The sequence below is a fragment of the Myotis yumanensis genome, unplaced genomic scaffold (genome assembly GCF_028538775.1).
Source record: "Myotis yumanensis isolate MYYU_CA2020_CCGP unplaced genomic scaffold, mMyoYum1.0.hap1 SCAF_13, whole genome shotgun sequence".
Taxonomy (NCBI): Eukaryota; Metazoa; Chordata; class Mammalia; order Chiroptera; family Vespertilionidae; genus Myotis; species Myotis yumanensis.
Window position 1 is genome coordinate 7,968,916 of NW_027223764.1, and position 21,595 is coordinate 7,990,510.

The 21,595-nt window shown below is 49.2% G+C and overlaps 1 protein-coding gene across 1 annotated transcript; it reads right to left on the reverse strand.

Moving 5' to 3' along the window:
- Positions 1–265: 265 nt before the first annotated feature.
- Positions 266–21,224, reverse strand: LOC139021707 (pancreatic lipase-related protein 2-like). The gene is made up of 13 exons (XM_070432197.1): positions 21,205–21,224; positions 20,883–20,931; positions 17,999–18,153; positions 16,177–16,302; positions 14,237–14,371; positions 13,418–13,529; positions 12,399–12,518; positions 11,023–11,142; positions 8,025–8,143; positions 7,448–7,577; positions 3,958–4,069; positions 2,668–2,835; positions 266–562 (listed from the first exon to the last, which is right to left on the reverse strand). Exons 2-13 carry the CDS (start codon positions 20,929–20,931, stop codon positions 499–501), a joined length of 1,410 nt encoding a protein of 469 aa, XP_070288298.1. The 5' UTR covers positions 21,205–21,224; the 3' UTR covers positions 266–498.
- Positions 21,225–21,595: the final 371 nt, after the last annotated feature.

The window sequence follows — 21,595 nt, forward strand, 5'->3', positions numbered from 1 at the left end:
TATATGAGAGAGACGCATTGAGTGGTTGTCTCTCTTAAGCACCCCAACCAGGGCCAGGGATGGAAGCTGCAACCCTTGTATGTGCCCTTGACCAGGAATCTAACCTGAGACACTTTGGTGCTCTAACCACTGAGAACACTGGCCAGGGCTGAAAAATCATTTCCAAAACGTGACCCCAGAACCCAGAGGATGGCAAACTAACACCTCAATGTCAACCCGAGGGCATTAAAAATTTATTACCACAAAGATACAAGAGAGCACCACATTTTTTAAAAATATACTTTATTGATTTTTTTTGCAGAGTGGAAGGGAGAAGGATAGAGAGTCAGAAACACTGATCAGCTGCCTCTTGCTACTGGCGACGTTCCCACAACCAACTACTGGAGATGTTCCCACAACCAAGGTACATGCCACCGGAATCAAACTTGGGACCCTTCAGTCTGCAGGCCGACACTCTATCCACTGAGCCAAACCAATTAGGGCAAGAGCACCACATTTTTAACAAGGGAGAAGGGACTGTAACTTGTGTTCTTTCACGGTGTCACCACTGCAAAATTGATACCTGCGGAGGAGAACATGTTCAGTGTGAGGCTTGGCAGCTTGGAGAAATGTAGCCTCAGGTGAGTAAACAGTGTTTAGCCAAACCCTGGAGTTCAGACCTTTTGACTGAAAGGCTGGGCTACACCATTCAGAGTCCAGGTGGTTCTTACTAAGCAAAAACCCTTAAAGAACACCCTCACCTCCCGTGGCCTTTTAACAAGTTGAAAGTGAATCAGCTGTGTCAACCACAGATTTTCAAAACCTGTGGGTTTGGGTGGGCCTGGCAATGAATTTGGGGACCCGGGTGCCCCACCTGCCAAGAGGGGACTTCCCCTAGAGTTCAGAACCTGAGGGATTCTTCATACATTGCTTCTGGGAATGGAAAATGTGGCAGCCACTTTGGAAAACAGTCTGGCCGTTCTTCTAAAGGTTAAACATATTGGTTACCACATAACCTAGCAATTCCGCTCCTCGGTATGTACCCAAGAGAAATGAAAACATATGTCCACACAAAAACTTGTACATAAATGTTCACAGCAGCATTATTCATAATAGCCCCAAAGTGGTAACATCCGTGATGTCCATCAACAGCTGAATGGATAAATAAAAGGTGGTATATCCATATAAGAGAATATTATTTGGCAGTAAAAAGGAATAAAGTACTGATACATGTTACAACATGGATGAACCTTGAACATATTATGCTACCTGAAAAAATCCAGTCACAAAGGACTATAAATATTGCCTTTTATATGAAATGTCCAGAATAGGAACATCTATCAAAATAGAAAGCAGGTTGCCCAGGGCTGGAGAAAAGGGGTGGGAGGTTATGGGATGATGGCTGATATGTGGGGGTGTTTTTCGGAAGGGTGATGAAATGTTCTAAAATTGACCTTGGAAATGATTCCACAACTCTGCACATATACTAAAAATCACTGAAGTATCTACTTTAAATGGGTGAACACAGGCTATGAAAATTATATCTCCATAGAGATGTTGGGGGGGGAAAGACCATGGAGGGATGTCACTCCTGAAGAGGGTGAAGCCCGCCCAGTTGGGGCAACAACCCAGCCATGAGATGCAGGACACCTGGCCTCCTCCTTTTCCTGTGGGCGTCTTTGCTAAAGACGAGCCTCCCTCAGGGCTCAGCTTCAGAATGTGGCTGGATTGGAGGTCAGAGGACTGAGGTTCAAGTCCTGGTTGTGCCTCAGGCTCAAGCTCTGCTCTTGAATAAACAAAGTACTGACACAGCTTCAGTGACCTCTGACCCTTCCAGCACCACGCCCAGGAATGGGGACTATGACCATGTACTGTCAGCACAGCTAAGTCATGCAGCTGAGCAAGGTCTTCATATGTGTTTTTGAAAATAGTTTGCAAATACTCTTCCCTCTGGCTTTCCTGGGTGGCCTTAGACACATTTTGTGACTCTGGGAATCCCACTCTTCTCACCTTAACATAAGAGCAGTTGAGAGGTGATCCCTGAGTTTCCTTCAGACCCTGACATCCCTTGTTTTCTATCATCCTCTATTAAGGTCACCTTTTTTCTTGCCATATTGTAAACACTGTTATGTTCTCTCCCTACTCTCACCAAGTAAGATTCTATCCTCTCAGCAAGAGAGGAGCTTGCCACTGTGAGCTAGATCCTCACACAGTCTGTATTCCTCTCAGGCCACAGTGTCCAAACAAAACTATTTGTATGAATAAATGTACCCAATGGAAATAAACCCGAGATTTCCTACAGCTACTGCCTGGGTGCTTTCCTTCTTGTCTGAGGTAAAACAGAGTCTCCTATTGGCCTGTTTCTTGAACCTATGCCTTACAATTGATGTCTTGCTCCAGCCAAGTTGAATTTGGCTTAAGGAAAACAATGATTGATTTTTCCAAGTAAATCAGATGGACAGATGGAAAGATGCAGAGTTGAGAGGAATAGTTGGGTAGATGAATGGCTGCATGGATAAGTGGATAGGTCAGTGGTTAAGTGAATGGAGAGAAAGGGATGAAGGAATGGGTGGGTAGAAGGATATGTAGTTTGATGGGTGGGTGATTGAATGTATGCATGTATGTTTGCACAGATACATTGATAAGGAAATAGAGAAAGAAGACTTAGGTGCAATGAAAGATACTCACTTAGTCCCATCTTCTCCAGTTTGCACTGTGATTTTTGAAGCCCCCAGTTTGTACTGGAACATATTTAGCCAACGTTTGTCCCAAAGGAACTTAACCTTCTGGATTTTTCCAACGTTGATGTCCACATCAATGTCACGCACATGTTTTGCATCTGGTTTGAGGGATCCTCTGCAAACATAGACATAAAGTGTTCTATCAGCTGGATAGATGAATTCTAGGGAGTGAGCAACCTGTTGTTACTCCAAATTATGGCTGCTGTTGTTGGCTTTCTGCAATTCCCTTCACTGCCTCCATACACGTCCAGGACCGCTAAAACACAAACGTATCTGTGAAGAACACACCTTTAGAGTAATACTGGCCTCTAGATGTCCACTGTCTTCATTGGTACCGAGAGGGAAGTCAACTACTTGGGGTGTCATATTGACTCTTTAATTTTATGAAGGAATCGTCATTTTTTAAAGATGCATGTGCTTCAGCCGGGGTCATCTGTGGGCATCTCATATGTAGCATAATGTAGTCAAAGAACTTTAACTTAACATGAATATTATTCTGCGAACTTAGTGCAAAAACAGATTCTAATTTTACAGCACAAGTTACCCAACACATTTTTACCAAGAGCCTCATATACTCACAAAGCTAGGTTCTGAGGCTACCATATCAACAGGAAGCTAGCTTCAGGCTTCACATGGAACACAGCACAAGTAGGGGATGGAGTGTGTGTGTGGGATGGGAAGGACTTGCCATATAAATGTGCCTTGTTTAAGGAGAACATGATATTCATAAAACTTAAGGAGGGCCTGGCTGGTATGGCTCAGTGGTAGAGTGTGGACTCATGAACCAGGAGGTCACAGTTCAATTCCTGGTCAGGGCACATGCCCAGGTTTTGGGTTCTATCCCCAGTAGGGGGTGTGCAGGAGGCAGGTGATCAATGATTCTCTCTCATCATTGATGTTTCTTTCTCTCTCTTCCCCTCTCATCCCTTCTCTGAAATAAAATTTTTTTAAAAATTAGAAATAAAACAACAACCCCATAATTTAAGCAGGAAGGAAGGAGTGATTGGCAATCCAGAAGGAGTCAGCCTTTAAAATCGAGAGTGCTTCCTCTCTGGGCCTCCCTCTTCTCCTATGGGGTGATTGAATTAGATGCTAAGTGACTTCCTTCCGGCTCTGACATTCTAGGATTCAGATTCAAAGGTTCTGTATGGCTAGATGTATGTAGAAGTTTACACCCAATCTTGTATTAGTAATCTGTTAGGGAAAGTATGGTCATTTCGCTATACTATCAACTTACTTGAAAATTTCATACTGCTTTGAGTTTCCATTGCTTCCATATAAAGCAATCATGATGGACCCACTCATTTCTTTTTTTCCAGCCAATGTGACTGATACCTTGTATCTCCAACCTATGCAAAGAAAAGATACTATCAGTTCAATGAACTCATCTTCTTGGGAAAAAAATGACCCATGGGAGCATCCTTGTTCCAAGCTCTGAATCCCCCATGAGTGGGAGGTAAGGCCGAATGTAATGATTGGTTTCCTTCAATGCAGTTGGGGTCCCAGGAATTCTGATGGTAGGTGGGGTGAGGGACTCAGGGGGAAGTAAATATTGCAGCTCAGCATAATCTCTTCCCAACCCAGCCAGGTATGTGTTCTGATGGATGGAGGGCGGCTGGTTACTATACCCGGGTACCCAGGTGCCCACCATGGACTGTACCAGAAAGACCACTGGGAGAGGGAGATGTCTGGGCTCCAACATTTGGATAAATCACTTACTGTTGCCTTCTTTATTTTTATTTTTGTTATTTTCCCATGCCATCCACACATTCTCAGTGGGAAAATAACACAGATAATTTTTAAAAAATGAATAAACCCTTTCTCAGTGCTCTGCCTACCTGCCCTCCATCTCAGGGTTTTCCCAGTTTCTCTGTAGACTTAACCAAGCCCTGCGGGGTGATTTGCTGCCCGGGGACCATTGGCATTGTCGGGAGATGTTCTTGATTGTCACACCCAGGGAATGGGGTGGGTGGCTGCAGGGCTACTGGCATCTCGCTGGTAGAGGCCACGTATTTGCTAAACAAACTGCAATGCACAGGACAGCCCCCCAGTAACAAGTGATCCAGTCCCGGATTCCAGTAGAGCTGAGGTTGGGATACCCTGACCTAGAGCTTTCTATGAGCATTTACACACACATATATGAATGTATAAAAAGTTAGGCTTTTGCCTGTATGGTATGGCTCAATGGGTCAGTATTGACCCATGAATCAGGCAATTCCTGGTCATGGCATAAGCCCGAGTTTCGGGCTTTATCCCCAGTAGGGGGTCTGAGGGAGGCAGCCAATCAATGATTCTCTCTCCTCATTGATGTTTCTATTTTTTCCTCCCTCTCCCTTCCTCTTTGAAATTAATAAAAATATATTTAAAAATATATAGTCTTTTTCCCCTTCGGTAAAGTGTATGCACTGCTCTTCTCTATTCTCTCCATCCTCCCCTCTCCAGACTGAGTCACCCCCCTTCCCTGTCCTGTCCTGTGCTCCATAAGGTCGGCCTCCCCAGGGGTCCTTGCCACTGGCTTGCCCTTGGGTTCAGCCCATCAGAGGTTTGCACGGGAGGCCAGCGGAAGGAGGAGGGAGATGGAGGTGCTTGCTCCCCTGCAGCCTCCTTGCTCTAGTACCAGGTTCTGGCAGTAGCTGCTTTCACTCCATTCCTGGAGCCCCTCAGCCACTAGATTCTGGGCGCCTCAGCATCCCTCGTTTGTTCTTTCAACCCTGTCCACTCCTCCAAAAGCGGGCCCTCCAGTGAGGTCTCCTCATTTGAACCACTTGAATGAGCTCTGTCTTCTGCAGAGACCCTGACTGGAACATGATATATTCTGTGATGGTTTGCTATTTGCCTTTTTTACTTAATATGCCTTAGAGGTTTTCTAGATTCTTCCTTGAATGGTTACATAGAGGATGTGGTTGTTTAACAAGTGGTGGATATCTAGCTTTCTCCACCACTTGTTAAACAACCACATCCTCTATGTAACCATTCGAGGAAGGATCAGCATTTATTTTGGTACTAAAATCAATGCTGCAGTGAACATCCTTGAATACCATCTCCCGCACACATGCAAGCATATTGCTAAAGTGCATTCTGACTTAAAGGAACATGCTTGTAAGCTTTATAGATACTCCCAACTGCTATTGTGTATGCTAAGTGTCATATTGCACGAAATACCCTGTGTAAACAGTGTTTTGTGAAGTGCTGCATAAATGTTTTTCAATGTAAAACTCCCTTGGAAAATAAATGCTCTTCTTTTCAGCCATCACGTAATCCTACATAACAAAAAAGAAACATGTAAATTGACCACTGCTCTGCTATGCTCACCAGCCAATCAGGAGTGAGTGTACAAATGAACTCAACAAAGATGGTGGGTTAATTTGCATACACAGGCGCCTGGCAGAGAGCAGAGTGGGAGAGCCAGCAGCTTTGGGGGACGTGGCTCCCTCAGTGGCTCCCCTCAAGCCTCCTGGCAGAGAGCAGAGTGGGAGAGCCGGAAGCTTGGAGCCATACCCCTTCAACCGCCAGACAGAGAGCAGAGCTGGAGAGCCAGCGGAGAGTGGAGTGGCTTGGAGGACTTCCCCAAGCCGCCAGAGGGAGAGCAGAGAGGGAGGGCTGGCGGCTTGGAGGACTTGGCAGAGTGGGTGGCTGTGGGATGGAGAGCGCAGGGAGCACCAGGAATTCTGGGAATAGTAGTTCTGATGGCAGACGGATCTCCTAGACACTAGAGCAAAGTGAGCCTGGAGCAAGTTACTGTTGCAGTGGGGGATGGAGGGAAAGCAAAGGTGAGAGACATAAGTAAAATCAGAGTGTCTAGGATAAATTAAAGGGAAGATATCCTAAAACTTCCAGGAAATCTCCACCAATGAAGCAAAGAAAAAAAAAACATGCCTCTATTATTCTGTGAGCAACAAACCAAACTGAGTTGGGGTCTCAGACAATTCGCTCATATGATTGCAAAGACAAACAGAAATTCCAGGATTGGAGAGAGTTCCTCTGAGGGCTCCTAGATTGGAGAGGGTGCAGGTCAGGCTGAGGGACCCACCACCCCCAACCCCGTGAACAAATATTCGTGCACCGGGACCTTAGTATTAATTATAATAAACAAATCTTGATGCTTTTACTATCATCTTTTTAAGTGAGAAGCTGTGCAAAATAACACCAAAAAACACAGCATGCTCACATGTGTGTAAACAGGGAGACTAGCATGGTGGGTAATCACCTGGTGCCTTTGCCCCATCTTGCCTTTTTCTGTTAATGCAGTGGTTCTCAACCTTCTGGCCCTTTAAATACAGTTCCTCATGTTGTGACCCAACCGTAAAATTGTTTTCGTTGCTACTTCATAACTGCAATGTTGCTACTGTTATGAATTGTAATGTAAATATCTGATATGCAGGATGGTCTTAGGCGACCCCTGTGAAAGGTTCTTTCAACAGCCAAAGGGGTCGCAACCCACAGGTTGAGAACCGCTGTGTTAATGGATCTGTCCTTCCTGCCACAGGGTTGGGTGGACATGTGACCAGCCTGGGCCATTCACGGTCGACCTACTCCACTGGTCAGGATTATCGGTTAACGGGGTGAACGTGAGAGGCAAGACAAATGCCATTCTACCGTCCTTCCATTATCATTGAAGCTGGCTGGTGTTGAGTTTCTATCCATTGCTACCAAGGGTCCTAACTCACAAGGTTGATACACCTTTTAAAATCACTTGCAGCTTTTAAATGGGTACAATGGAAACTTACGAGTAAAGTTACCACTCTCTCCTGTGTTCAGGAAAAACGTTTGTCCCACGGCGCTGGTGTTCCCCTGAAATTGGTCAGCATAGTGCCCCATTTTGGGGCATCCTGTGACTGGACAAGGAAAACAGCCATTCTGATGGAAAAACAAAAATTTGTCTGTGAGTGGTAGGCCTTTCACTCATTCACTCACTCAATGATCAATTCATCTTCCCATCCATCCATCCCTCCCGCCCTCCTTCAATCATCCACTCATCCATCTAATCATCTTTCTATTCATCTGTCCATCTACCCTCCATCCATTCATTAATGCATCCATCTCACCCATGCCGTTCAGGCATCCTTTGAGAATTTTTCAGAATGAAAAGTTGGGGATCTAGGGAAGGCCCCCCGGGTCAGGTCTGGGCCATGCACCGCCTGCCCACCCCGCCCCCCGGAGGAAGAAGGCTCTACGAGGCTCAGCGTTACCAGCACCTCCTTTTACTAGTCGTGGAGTTACATCTCTGCTCTGTTCCAAGCCACAGAGACAAAACCAACAACCACAGAGCCACCCCACCCTCCCCAGGCCCCTGGGGAGTCCCACCTCCTGAAACTCCTCGTAGGAGGCACACGGGTAGCCCAGGAAGCCGTCGGGGTTGAGGATGCTGCTGGAGTAGTACTTGTAGCTTCTCAGGTGGTTGCAGGCTACAAAGTCTCGGGTTCCTGAGGAAGCAAAAGCCACGAGAGCTCACAGGAGACTCTCACTTTTGAAGCTTGAAAGTTCTGATCTGAATAAGGAGGCACCTCCTCATTTCATAGAGGGGTGTCAGCATTCCCAAATGCCTGGGTCACAATTCCAAGTTTCTGTCTTTGACTTTGACATACTGTGGGGCAAGTAGTTAATGATCAACATTTACAGCACATAGAGGTGGTATCTGGGGGCTTCTTTAGTCCTGGGGTTTGGCTCTGGTCTCTTTCCACACCCCTCCTTCCCCCCCACTTGCCTGTGTGCTGAGCAGGACCTACTCAGGGCTAGGCACCTGCTGGGGAGGGATGAGTTCTAACAAGGACATGTGTTCTATCCTCCAGGGGCCAAGCATCTGACAGAAGTGAAGGATGATGGCTGGGGGCCTTAGGGAGAATGAGAAAAATATATACAGAAAGGAGAGACAGAGAGAGGTGGCGGGAAGCGAAAGAGGGAGAGAGAGAGGCAATAGCTTTCCAAAGGAATCTTACACCATCAGCCAGTTGTTGAATGTTAAGGCCCAGTTTGCTTGGTCTTCTGATTTTTCATGAGAAACCTGCATCTTCACTTTGACATGACAATGTTCCATGCTTACATGACAGCAGTGCATTCCCTCTTTAAAACTGCTCCCTGTGAAGGCCAACCAACTGCTACTGTAGGCAGGGCTGGGACAGAGGGCCCCAGTTTGAGAACCAGGGACCATACCTGCCTGGCCTGTCCCAGGAATGCAGCTTTTCTGTGCCCAGGGCCCCAGGCTGAGAAATTCCTCCTCCTTGGAAAGCCTGAGATCAAAGCAGTGGAGACCAAGGTCCCCTGAGCCCTAGGCCACTGTGTCACTGCATTTTATCTACCACCCTTTTCTTTAAACCCAAGTCTTCTTTTTTTTTAAATATATATTTTATTGATTTTTTACAGAGAAGGGAGAGGGATAGAGAGTCAGAAACATCGATGAGAGAGAAACATCGATCAGCTGCCTCCTGCACACCCCCCTCTGGGGATGTGCCCGCAACCAAGGTACATGCCCTTGACCTGAATCGAACCTGGGACCATTCAGTCCTCAGGCCAATGCTCTATCCACTGAGCCAAACCGGTTATGGCCAAGTCTTCTTATTTGAATAATTGTGGGTTGTTTTTTTTGTTTTGTTTTTGTTTTTTTCATTTCTCCAGCTCCTTGGTACAAAACCTGGTGCTGGGCAGAGAGCTCAAAGGCTCCATTGGCTGACAGTGGATGTGGGCTACTGCTTTATCGACCCTATTTGTTCACATTAAGCACATGGAATATTCAATGCCACAGAGGCCTCTCTGCTCAGTGGAGTGGGCTGTACTGAGCGCCTGCTCTGGGCCAGCCCTGAGCAGGGTACTGGGGTGTCTGGGATGCCCGGGAAACTCCCAGCGGAGACAAATAAACACTAAAATGAAATGATGTCAGACTCAAACCTCCATGTGCAGGGGGGAGATGAAGCCTGGTCTCCAGGGAGAGGCAACAGGAGAAGAGCAGAGGCCAGACAAGGACAGGTAATGGAGGTGGCGCTGTAAGTCACCTAATCACAGGGAACTGAGCCTGTCTCTCACGTAAACGCAGACCTCATGTGGACGAAAAAGGGGCCACATACTAAACCTGACAAACTCAGGGGAGGCCTGCATGGTGGCCTTACAAACTCAGAGGCTGAAAGTAACCACATGGGGTGGGCTGAACATAAAAATTCCTAATTAAAAGCTAGTCATGGAGGGTAGTCCTGTCCCAGGCCTGTAGCTTCCTTGACAAAGGTGAATCTTTTTTTTTTTTAATCCTCACCCAAGGATATGTTCATTGATTTTAGAGAGAGAGGAAGGGAGAGAGAGAAATATAGATGTGAGAGAGAAACATCAATCAGTTGCCACACATATGAGCCTTAACCAGAAATCAAGCCCAAAACCTTTTTGGTATCTAGGACAAAGCTCCAACCAACTGAGCCATCCGGCCAGGGTGATAAGGAACCTTTACCTTAAGTGAAACTGTTTTCTTTTTGCATCTAAGAAAATGCACCTTTTAAATATCAGAGTAATCTTTTCCAGATCCCTCAGGGCACCCCCTTATAAGAGCACCAGACCCCAGAACCCCTCACTGTGACCTTGTTCCACAAATACCACCTCTATGTGCTGTCAATGATGATCATTAGCTATCCTGTTCCCACCAATGTAAAAGAATGAGCCCCTGTATTTTACTTTTTATTCCATTCCAGAGATTTCCAGTTTTACTTTCCTCCAGCTCCCTAATCTACCACCCGTGGATTTCATGGAACCCCTATGTCTCCTCTTTTTATTCTAATGTATAAAATAAGCTGCAAAACTGCCGTTCTCCGGAGCATGTTCTCAGTCTGTTGAGATTTTGCTTCCCAGCAAATGTTGTCAGTTTGGCTCCAATGAACTCATAAAAATTCTCTACAGGTTTGGAATTTCTGACACTGACACGCACAAGCCTCATCCCCCCTAGACCTCCAGGCTCCATCTGCTGCATGCACGTGCTCCCCAAACCCACAGAACGTGTCCCCACTCGGTCCTTTTACCAGCTCAGTCCCTTTCCTGTCCTAGCACCTGCCCACAGCAAAGGGAAAGATTGTCAAAGCCCTGCAAGCCTTTGTACCTGCCCTTCAAGGAGCAAGCAGTGCAAGCAGCTGGGGCAAGTTTGATAACTGTTCAGACCCAGTTTCTTCAGCTGTAAAATGGGGATAAGCAGAGTAATTCCCTCATGTTGTGACAATACCTTGGACAGAATGAGCGGGACATGGAGGCAAATTCAGTGCTACCAGGGCCCGGCCATGCATCCTGCCTTCTCCCCAGGGAGGGCACTGCCCTCTTGCTTTGCTAATGCACTTACCTTCCCAGATTCCATTTATATCAACGATGGATGAAAGGATATTTTTCTGACATCCGGGCATTTCCTTTCCCCCGTTTGGATAGAAATCCAGATGGCCCACCTTCTGGCTCATTCCAAAACCTGAAACATTGGAAGCAGCGGTGAGCAGGGAGGGAAGGGTCCCGCGACAAAGTGCAATTCCCATTCCTTTACTCATTCTGAAATTTTGATTTCTATGTTAGAAGGTTATATTGAGATCTCATTGTTGTATTGAGAGCCCAGCGTAATGGCCGGATGCTTTGGCTTTTTAAGCACACAGACCCGTGATCACATCCGTGTCCTATTTACACACTCCTTGATCTCGGGCAATTACTAAAGCTTTTCAAGCCTCTGTATCCTCAGCTATGAAACAGTAATAATAATGCCCACTTTCTAGGGTTGTTACCATGATTAAGGAGGAATTATGTACAAGATGTCCAATGCAGCCCATGGTAACCATCACTATTATTAAAAACATACCCTTTGTTGACACGTTTCATGAGGTGTTACATAAGAAAATATTGAAAAAAGAACATTGAGTTTATGTAATATTAATTTTTAACATAATTTTATTTATTTTAAATTTTCATTTCTTTAAACTAATAACAACTCAAACATTTTATTTTAGAAGCATTAAATAAAGGAATATATTTCATTCCAACAACACACACTATAACCAAAGTTTCCACAAAATAAGTGGGAAAAATATTCAAAAATTAACATTGCATTTTGCAAGTACAGGTCAAGCATCCTATATAATAAATCCCTAATATGCAAAACGACTGAAAAGCAGGACTATTCGCTATGATATGCATGTACCACCAGGAGGCAGACTCTCAAAGCAGGAGCTGCCCCCTGGTGGTCATTGCACTCCCACGGGGTGAGCACAGTTCAGCCAGAAGCCCTGCTCACAACTGCCAAGCTTGAGGGAGCCTATCCCGCCTCCAAGGGAGGCAGCCCTAGGGAGCAGGGAGCCTGGCTTCTGGCTGGTGAGCACAGCAGTGGTGGCAGAAGCCTCTCCGGCCTCTGCAGCAGCACTGAGGACCCTCAACACCTCCCCTACCCAACCACCACCCAGCCACCAACCAGTGCAGGAATGGATAGTGGAGCCTAGGGAAGGTCACAGGGTTGAGGACTGAGCAACAGCCTTCCATAGGCTACACCAGTGTGTGTCTGACCTGCCTGGGGCCACAGGCTGATTCCACTAGCGCAGGGCTGGCTGTTTATTTGTAGCTGGCACCCACTTTGACTGGTTGGCATCCAAGCTATTACTGTAGTTAACCATGTTGAATGCCACCCCTGGACCTACTCTTACCAGTTACAGCCCTGGTCACCAAGAGGTGGAGTGAGGCACTCACCTAGGTTAGGGACTATGGGTGAGGTATCTGTGTGAATCACATCCACAAACATGGCGTCCGACGGGTCCAGCCTCACCTCCTCGGGCGTGCCCTGGAAGCATGGCTGTGCAGGATCCAGTCCTGAAAGGGGGAGGTGGACAGTGACGAACCAGGATCCATCCCCTGGACCCACAAAATCCATGCGGCTTTCTGCCTGAAGCAGGGGCTTGCCCAGCTCATCTTCAAAGAGAAGCAGAGGGTGGGAGGAGCATGGTCCACAGACTCAGTGACCTATATTCTAGCCCAGGTTCTGCTCAAGGTCAAAGGCATGTCTTTTCTGAGCCTCAGTTTCCTCATCTGGAAAGTGGGAATAACAGCAACCTACCTTATGGGGCTATTGTGAAAGCCCCACGCAAAGGTATAAGAGAAAGAACTTTGCAATCTGAAAAAGTATCCGTAAACACAATCTATGAATCCCTCATCCTCCCCCCAATGCCTAGCACACAGCCCTGGGCAAAGGAGACAGCCATCACACTGTTTGCACAGTGACATACACACGGGACTCAGCGGTGTCTGTGTCTATGTCTTGTGTGCCTTCATTTGCCTAGTGATTCATTCATTCATTCTATTATCTACCATGTGCTTCCTGTGACAGGTCTCAGCGACTTTCATTTTCTGCCTGAAGGCACAGCCACGACAATTAATATCTGTGGAACTGATGAACTCGTATTAAAAAACCATTTCATTGTTCAAAAATCTGCCATACTCTAGCAATAATAATCCTGAAGTCATGAGTTTAATGTGCTAGTTATATTTTTCTTTTTTAATAAACGTGTTTTTATTTACAATCCTATATTTTTTGTAATTCACATGACAATATATGGGCAATTATTTTTTAAATCTAAGTCTGTCAGTACCTAAAATCCGTGTAGCTGGAGGACCAGTGGGGGCGCCCTTGGCCATGAGAAATGTGTGTGTCTGGGCTTCCATTGCCTTATAGGCCCGCCCTTCTCACCCCACTCCACCCCCCCACCCCTTACCTGTGATCCTGCCCACGGAGCCCCCCAACCTCCTGCCCGCCTCGCCAGCCGCATGTGCGCCCAGGCTGTGGCCAATGAGGTGCACGTTCTCCAAGCTGTAGCCCATCTTGGTCTGCGGAAGGATGGCATGTCAGGGCCCCCAGGCCCCGGTGAGGACGCCCTGGCTCAGGGAAGGGGATGGGGACAGGTCTCTGGAGGAACGACCTGGCTCCGGGACCACGTAGGACAGCGTGACCAGACCCTGGGCCAGCGCAGTCTCCAGAGACCCGAGTTCTGGTGGGCAGGCTGGGGCGGCAGGAGGGAGGGGGGAAGAGGGGGCTTCAACAGTGCTGACCAGCGGCAACTGTGTCCACTGCACGTGGCCCTGGGAGCCTGGCTGGGCGCTGCCTGCTCCATCCACACCCACTGCAGCCTCCCTCTCCTCCCGCAGGGCCTGGGCCTGTCTGGAGAGCCTGGGTAGCGGGCCCAGCTCGGGGTGCTCAGGAATAGACCTTCTAGAAGGCGGTAAGGGGCTTTCCCCTTTCTAGGAAAGAAGACCCATCTTCTGGGCTGACAATTCCCAGAACAGCCTCTAAGAACAGCTTATTTCAAATGGGGAAACAGAGACCCAAAGTGGTTCCTTTGCCCCAGGGGCCACTAGGGATCTTCAGGACACTCCAGGAGGGGAAGGCTGCAGTTTCATTTTAGGAAATGACCCTCTATGTGTCCAGGCTTCCAGGCCCAGCCCCTGCGCACCAGTCCCCAGGCTGCCTCTGGGTGCACCAGGTCTGCCTACCCCTTCGGGCCCCACCCCACAGGATTGAGCTGAGGAGGATTTACCGACAGCCCTTGTATTAAGAACGCTATCTCAGCTCCCACGACTCGAATGTTGTGGACGGCTTGGTTGTAATCTGTCCTGGCCCCACGCCTCCAGTCCACGCAGATGCAGTTCACCTTCTCCACCTTAAACATTCTCTGGGGAGAAAAAACAAGAGGGAGAATCCAATGTATTAACAGGCACAGGCCGCACACTCCAGAGACAGGAATTCACAGCACCAAGCATCTCATGTGTGTCTGAGTTTTCATATTCCTCCCACATGTTCTAATCCTCACCACTCCACCAGGAACCGGTACCTGATCCCCACTTAACAGATGTGAACACTGAGGCCTGGAATGGAGTAAGTACTGGCTGAAGGTCTCCCAGATGGTTATTGACACAGCCAGGCAGAAAAAGGCTCCCTTACTACATCAGGGCTTAGCCCACTGTTATGGGAGGGCCAGATCCACCTGCTCATATAAATCAAGTTGTATTGGGAACAGCCCCATCCCTTTGTTTACATTCTCTCTCCCTCTGCTTTGGAGCAACAACAGGGTTGAGTGGAGACCATATGACCTGCAAATGCTGAACTATTTACTACCCAGTCCTTTACAGGAAGTTGGCTGCCACTTGTACTAAGTTTGCTGCCACTGCACTAGGTGCTGAAGCCACGGGAGGGCTGCTGTTATGTTCCCAACAATGCGTAGGGGGGAGCTAGAAGGTATTAACAGACAAGATGACATTTACATGGAGGCAGCTACAACTCTCCCCACATGTGCATCTTTTATATTATGTGGTGTGGCCGCCGTGTGCTGCCCAAGCTCAGACTGGTCCGTGATGGGACCAAATAACTGTCAGAAAGAGCCACTGCAGAGCCTGTGTTCATTGGAGGATGGCCTGGACTACCCCGGGGAGTGAGGCAGGGAGCAGTTGCCCGGAGGCCAGGGCCTGGGGATGGACACGTCCCCCTGACTCTCCCAGCTCCACATTCACATGGCGTCCTTCTGGGACTTAGGGACACGTGTGAACGCCCAAACCGCCAGAGGAGCAGCCCACCCTTGGGAAGAAGCTGCTCGAGGTCTCCCCCAGTGCAGATTAAGCTGAAAGCCATGCCCCTGGGTACTTCCTGAAGACTAAATCTGTAGACACAAGGTTGTGGTATTTTATAGACAGGAGACCTGGCTTTGCATTCCCACCTCTGGATTCTACTCTGGGCAAGTGTTGAACTTCTCCTGCCTTAATTTCCTCATCTATAAAATGGGAACAATAACTCTACCTTTCTCACAACATTGCTGGGGGTGGTCAAATGAGACAAAGACTGTGAAATAATGATCACAGTGTCAGGCTCAGAGGAAGTGCTCAGAAAATGGATGCTATGAATAATAATTCATCACTAACATTCCTGATACCTTCAGAACTGCACCATCCAATACTGTGGCCACTGGCCCAGGTGGCTATTTACAATGAATCTAAATTCATACAATTTAAAAGTCAAGTCTTTGGTCAACTCCCCGCATTTCAGGTGCTGGGTGAGCGCAGGGGAGCAGTGGCTCCTGGTTGGGACATGACGCCATGGAGCCTTTCCGCCCTCACAGGGAGCTCTGTGGGACAGCAGGGTTTCAGGGGCCATGTTTACGTGGGTTTCTAATGTCACACGGGGGCTTTACATAAAACACCCGAGACGAATGCCAGGGAATTTGCTGACGCCTCTGCTTCTGGGCGTTTAGATTGGGCTCTGGGTCTCTTTGGTCTCCAGAAGAGAGGCCGGGCTAGAGGTCAGGGGGTTGGGAGAACTTGACAGTGGTCGCTCCGGAGGACCCAGGGTTTCCTTGGAGATTTGAGGATGGAGCATCTGTCCCTAGACAGTCTGCGTTCCCAGTCTCAGGGCAGTGACCTGGAAAGTGTTTGAAGTTGGGTGCCGGGTGCTGGTCTCAGCGGGGAGTGGCCGGGGGCAGGGCCCTACCTGGCACATGTCCGTCAGCCATGTCTCCTCCCCCTTGTCTATGAAGCCGTGGATGATGAAGCGCGTCTTGCGGTCCAGTTGGAAGTTTGAAGCCTTCACAGTGGCCAGGTCCGTGGAGGAGATCCGCTGGTTAAAGTGGAAAAGGTGAATTGGGACGTTGGCCTTTCCAAGCCAATGGCCTGTGAGAGCCAGTTCCAGGGAGACTGGGTCACGGGATCAGCTCCCATGAAGTTGGGTCGGGATAGAACAGGAGTTCCTACCCTGGGGTTTGAGGACAAGATTCACAAGGTCCATGTTCATGGACTTCCTACCATTTCTGTTAATTATGAAATTGGCAACAAGCCACCGTCATCATAATAGCACTCTGTCACCAATGGGAGTCACAGGTATTTTCATGTCACAAGACAGTGGTCCCAGATGTCTGAAATATCAGTTATTCTCATTACTATTTGTAGTGGCCGTAGTTAGACCAACCCGTGGATCTTGTTATTTAGTGAGATAATAATACAGCAGCATATATATGACTGGGACATATATTTATCATTTCAAATGTTCTGATAACTGTTTTTCAATATAATTGGTTTCCTTTGCAATCCAATGTGTTTTATTTCTTGCATTTAAATACATCATCCTGAGAAGGGACCCCTTGGCTTCCCCAGATGGTGGAAGATGTTTCTAGAACAGAAACAGTGAAGGACCCCAGGCCAGAAGCACGAAAACTAGGGGAGATACAGCTCAGTGGAGCCCTGAGGGGCACCTCAAGCTTGTAGCATTTAACAGCTGACGCCTACATGCCAGGGGCCCCTAAACCAGCCCCCTGGGCACGACGCCTGAGGAAGGATCAGAAATAAAAACAGCCAAACCACCAAGTCCAAGCAGACTCCCAGCTGGGGGCTTTAAGGGGGAGGTTGTCACCTACAATCCCACCACAGCTGGCCTCAGGGATGGATGGCCAGTTACAAGCTCTCCACACTGTCAGGGGTGGAGCTGTGAGCAGCTGAGCTCTGAGCACCTTCTTCCTGGTCACTTCTAAGCACCTGGAAGAGCCTGTCCTGCCTCCACCTGCAGGCCTTCTGGGGACTGGAGGTCACTCCCAGGGTCCTTTTTGCTTTTGTGGTTAGATGGCCCCTCTCACCCTGGTCGGAGTGACTCCGTGGTTAGAGCATGGACCCATGCACCGAAGGGTCACGGGTTTGACTCCCAGTCAAAGGCTTGCACCTGGGTTGGAGGTTTGATCCCAAGCCTCCGTTGGGGCTCATATGGGAAGCAACCATTCAATGTGTTTCTCTCATATCAATGTTTCTCCCTCTGCCTCTCTCTCTCTCTCTTTCTCTTTCTCTCTTTCTCTCCCCTTCCATCCCTCCCTTCTACTCTCTAAAAAGCAATGGAAAAATATCCTCTGATGAGGATTAACAACAACAAGTCCCTCTCGCACACCTGTCTTCTGGCTCATCAGGAAGGACTTACACCCCCACCCTCATTCCCTAAGCGGCTTCTCTCCTCCCACCCCCAGTGCAGGAAGAAGATGGACACACCAGGCCTGGATTCCCCATAAATGCTGCTCCTACCCACTTCCTCCCAGGATCGGGGGTCAGTGCCAGGAAGGCCTGTGCACAGTGTGTGGAATGTGGGCGTTTCTGGGCCCGGCACCCATAGACCTCATCAGGGGTTCCCCATCCTGAGAGCTAAGGTGGCTGCCAGTGGTGAGGGAGCATGGCCCGACCGCCCCACGGCCCTGCCTTTTCCTTAGACGACCGCGTGCAGATGCCAGTGTGGGCGCTCCACTCCACCCGCCCTGCAGTCCCGCCAGGCCCGGTCTTACTTGGAAGTTGTTGGGATTCTCATTTGTGTAGAGAAGAAACCGGGTGTCCACGTCCTTGGGGGACCAGGGGAATAGCTTCAGGGGCCGCTGTACAATCCCTCCCCATGGCTTGTCATTGGGGAAGCAGCCGAATGGTTGATAGCAGACCTCCTTTCCTGGGACAGAAAGAGCAGCACACGGGACACTGTGAGCTCAGAAAAGGAGCGACCTCGCCTCAGCTACACAGGAGGTGTTTCAGGGTGCAGCCCGGGGTGGCCAGGCCAATGCTGGGCTCCACCTGCTGTCAGTGCTCCCCAAATTCCACAGAGACAAGAATCACCTGTGCACACTCCCAGGGCCTCCCTGGGCGATTCTGATTCGCAGGGAGGGAGGGGGGCACCGGGAAGTGCTTGTTTCATGGGGTTTTCACCCTGATCATCAGGCCAGAGGGGGATTGGCTGAGCTTCCTGGGAACCTTCTGCCTTAAAACTACCTCTTCCGGGAGAGCCCCAGATGGCCCTTTACATGCCATCACCCGGCATCAGGTACGATAGCACCTGCGATTCTGTAGCTCAGAGATGCTGCCGGGTGGACCCTGATGCTGGCGCCACACCCAGCACAGCAGCTGATCCTGGGTGCGGTCCAATCCCCTTGTCTTCATGTCACCCCTTGATGCACATTGTCCCCCAATTATTCTCTGCCATTTCAGGTTTTCCCTGTTGATCTCAGAAAAGGTACATTTCTTAAGGCCAGGGATGACTGAGTTTTGCATCATTCTGTACAAAGCAGGGGCTCAATACATGCAACTGATCATCCAAATAACCACGTCCAAATCTGAGGGTCCTTCCTCTAGTCCAGTGTTCAGCAAACTCATTAGTCAACAGAGCCAAATATCAACAGTACAACGATTGAAATTTATTTTCAGAGCCAAATTTTTTAAACTTAAAATATGTAGGTAGGTACATTGTTATTAACTTAATTAGGGTACTCCTAGGCTGGCCTTTTCAAAAACGTCCTCAATCTGAGGGGTCGACCTCAGCAAATGTACCCCCACTTCCTTTAATGCCACTTCTTCAAAATAGACTCACCCAGGCCAAAAACCTACTTCTGCCCATGGGCAACGAAGTTTCCATCACACTGTGCATGCGTGCCCACACGTGGTTCTTTGTGGAAGAGCCACACTCAAGGGGCCAAAGAGCCGCATGTGGCTTATAAACCATGGTTTGCCGACCACTGCTCTAGTCTACAGCACAAGCATTTTCACAGAGAGTGCCCACTGAGGGCGCATGCTCAAATCCAGAGGATTTCAATGGCTCTTCTCCCTTAGGCTTCCTCAACTCCGAAGCTGATGGTGCCAGAGGTTGGCCACCGTCAGAGGTGAGGGTGCTGACAATAGTCATCAGTTTTTACCACCTGAAGCAAGAGTAGACTGTTTCCTCTGTGCCAGATACCACACTAGCGCTTCACCAGCATTATACCCTTTAAGCCTCAAAATAACCCATGAGTAAGGAATTACTTCCATTTTACAGATGGGAAAACCAAGGCACAGAGAGACAAAGTAAGCTGCCCAAGGTCACAGCCAATGGTGGGGCCAAGATTTGAACTGGGAGAGTTTAATTGGGAATAAAGCTAGGCACTGAGGGGATGGAAAGACACATCAGGTACAAACCCTGCCTTGAGCGAGAGGAAATCTAACAGGGAAGGAATCATGATGACCTTGACTTCCTTCCAGGAAGAGAGACCAGTCCCAGCAGAAGGGATGTGGAGACTAAAGCAATTCTTGCTTCAGGGGGTAAATTGGTAAATGCAGGAGATTGAAGGCCAGGGCCAGGAGCCAGGGCTGTGAGGTGGATACTGAGTGGGAGGTGCTGGTGAGTGTGGTGGGACTTGTGCTCCATGAAGGTGTTTTCGGGAACCCAGTGTGGGTGGCTCAGAGGCAGGAGAGCCTGGGAGAGGTGGGGGTTGGAGTGGGGCAGTACAGGGGTGGTGGGTCTGAGAGGAAACAGGCATTCTAGTCTTGGGTGACAGTGGAAATGAAGGGAAGGGTGGAGAGATGGGGTAGGGAGTGGTGCCTGAGCCTGGACAAGTGAGTGTGAGGCGTGGTGGGAGGCCCTGGTGTAGCTGCCTGGAAATTGGAGGGGGCGGGAGGGGATGGGGGGGTGTGGGAAGCAGACTCTGGGCAAAGGGGAAGCCACAGGAAAAGGGCGAGGAGGGCGCCGGGAGTGACCTCTGTGGGATGCCCACATTTAGGGCAGGAGGAGGCAGAGGAGGAGCAAAGGAGACCAAGAGGGGCCAGAAAGGCCCGAGGAGCAGCCAGACCCGGGTGGGCCCTGCTCTCTGGAGTCAGGTCCTGCTGCGTGGCCAAGATGGAAGGGAGGCCAAGAGTGGGCTGGGAAGGTGAGGAGGAAAGGAGGACTCATGGTGCAGAAGGAAGCCCAGCAGAAGGGAGGCCAGAGGAAAGGCTCAGATTGGAGCTGGAGAGACAGAGGTGGCAACAGTGAGAGGAGTGATGGGGAGGGAGGGACAGTTCTCCACGGGATATCCATGTAGCCTAGACTGCAGACACGCACTTGTCCTTGAAAGGGACTGAGGGACTTGGGGGCCTGTCGAGAGCACCCTCCCCCAACTTCACTGCCCAACAGCCTACCACTTGGGTCACCACATCACAGCCAGTTGCTGGAGGAAAAGGGCGGGTGGGTCCCCAGAGTCATCTGTGTCTAAGACGTTGCCCTGTGTTTGCTACAGCATCAACACTCCCTGAATGGTGGCAATTGTTGTTTTTCTTGACATAATGATAACGCTGTTCATTATGATGACAATGATGATGAGGCCTCTAGCTGCCCCACCCAGAGGCCAGCCCAGGCACGGTCCCTTTCTCCCCACGGGGATGGGACAGCACCCTCACCTCTGACGGTGGCCAGCAGGAGGAGGCCGAGGATCCAGGAGGGCAGCATCTACATGGATGAAAACACAGACAGTGGGGACCATCGCCCAACCCAGACAGGGCAGGGGGCCTGGAACCCAGGGAACTCCGGTGCCTGGGTCCCATCAGGCTGTCCCTCCAGGCGGGACCCTGAGGCTGAGGCCTCCCCACCCAGGGAGAGAGCAGCACCTCTGTGGAACCCGGATGCAGGATCCTCCCAGCACAGTGGCTGCTCCCTCTGGGCCATGTCCCTCCTGCTTCCCAACCCTGCCAAGCGCCCTGCCCAGGCAGAGCCATGACTTACTGTGAGACACCTGTGTTCCTCTCAGGCCCCGGGTGGCTGTGGCCTTTTATAACCAGGCTTTGTCCTTTGGACTCTTTAGAGGAAAGGACAGGATGATAGATAAGTGTGCTTTGCACTGAGTTTATCATAAACACATAGAGTCAGCTCAGCAGGGAGCAGTGCTATTTAAAGTGAGATCGGAAGGAAAAAAAAAAAAACAGACTTTGGGGACAGGTGTTACATTGGAAATCAGCGAGCTGAACAGAGGATGCCTTAATCAATAAGCCAAATTTGGAGTCTTTATTACACCGGCAGTCTCAGATGAGTTATCTCCAGAGTCTGAGCAAACTAATATGGAGGAAGCTTTCCCGTTCCCAGTTCATTTTTCTCCTAAATATGGGGTTTCTGGACC

What these genes read in the sequence shown, in the direction of transcription:
- LOC139021707 (XM_070432197.1), bottom strand. Translation starts at nt 20,931, where the DNA reads ATGCTGCCCTCCTGGATCCTCGGCCTCCTCCTGCTGGCCACCGTCAGA. An exon ending in CCTGCTGGCCACCGTCAGAG is followed by an intron (nt 18,154 to 20,882) that starts GTGAGGGTGCTG and finishes TTTCTGTCCCAG; the next exon opens with GAAAGGAGGTCTGCTATCAA. An exon ending in CCTACGAGGAGTTTCAGGAG is followed by an intron (nt 7,578 to 8,024) that starts GTGGGACTCCCC and finishes TTTTTCCATCAG; the next exon opens with AATGGCTGTTTTCCTTGTCC.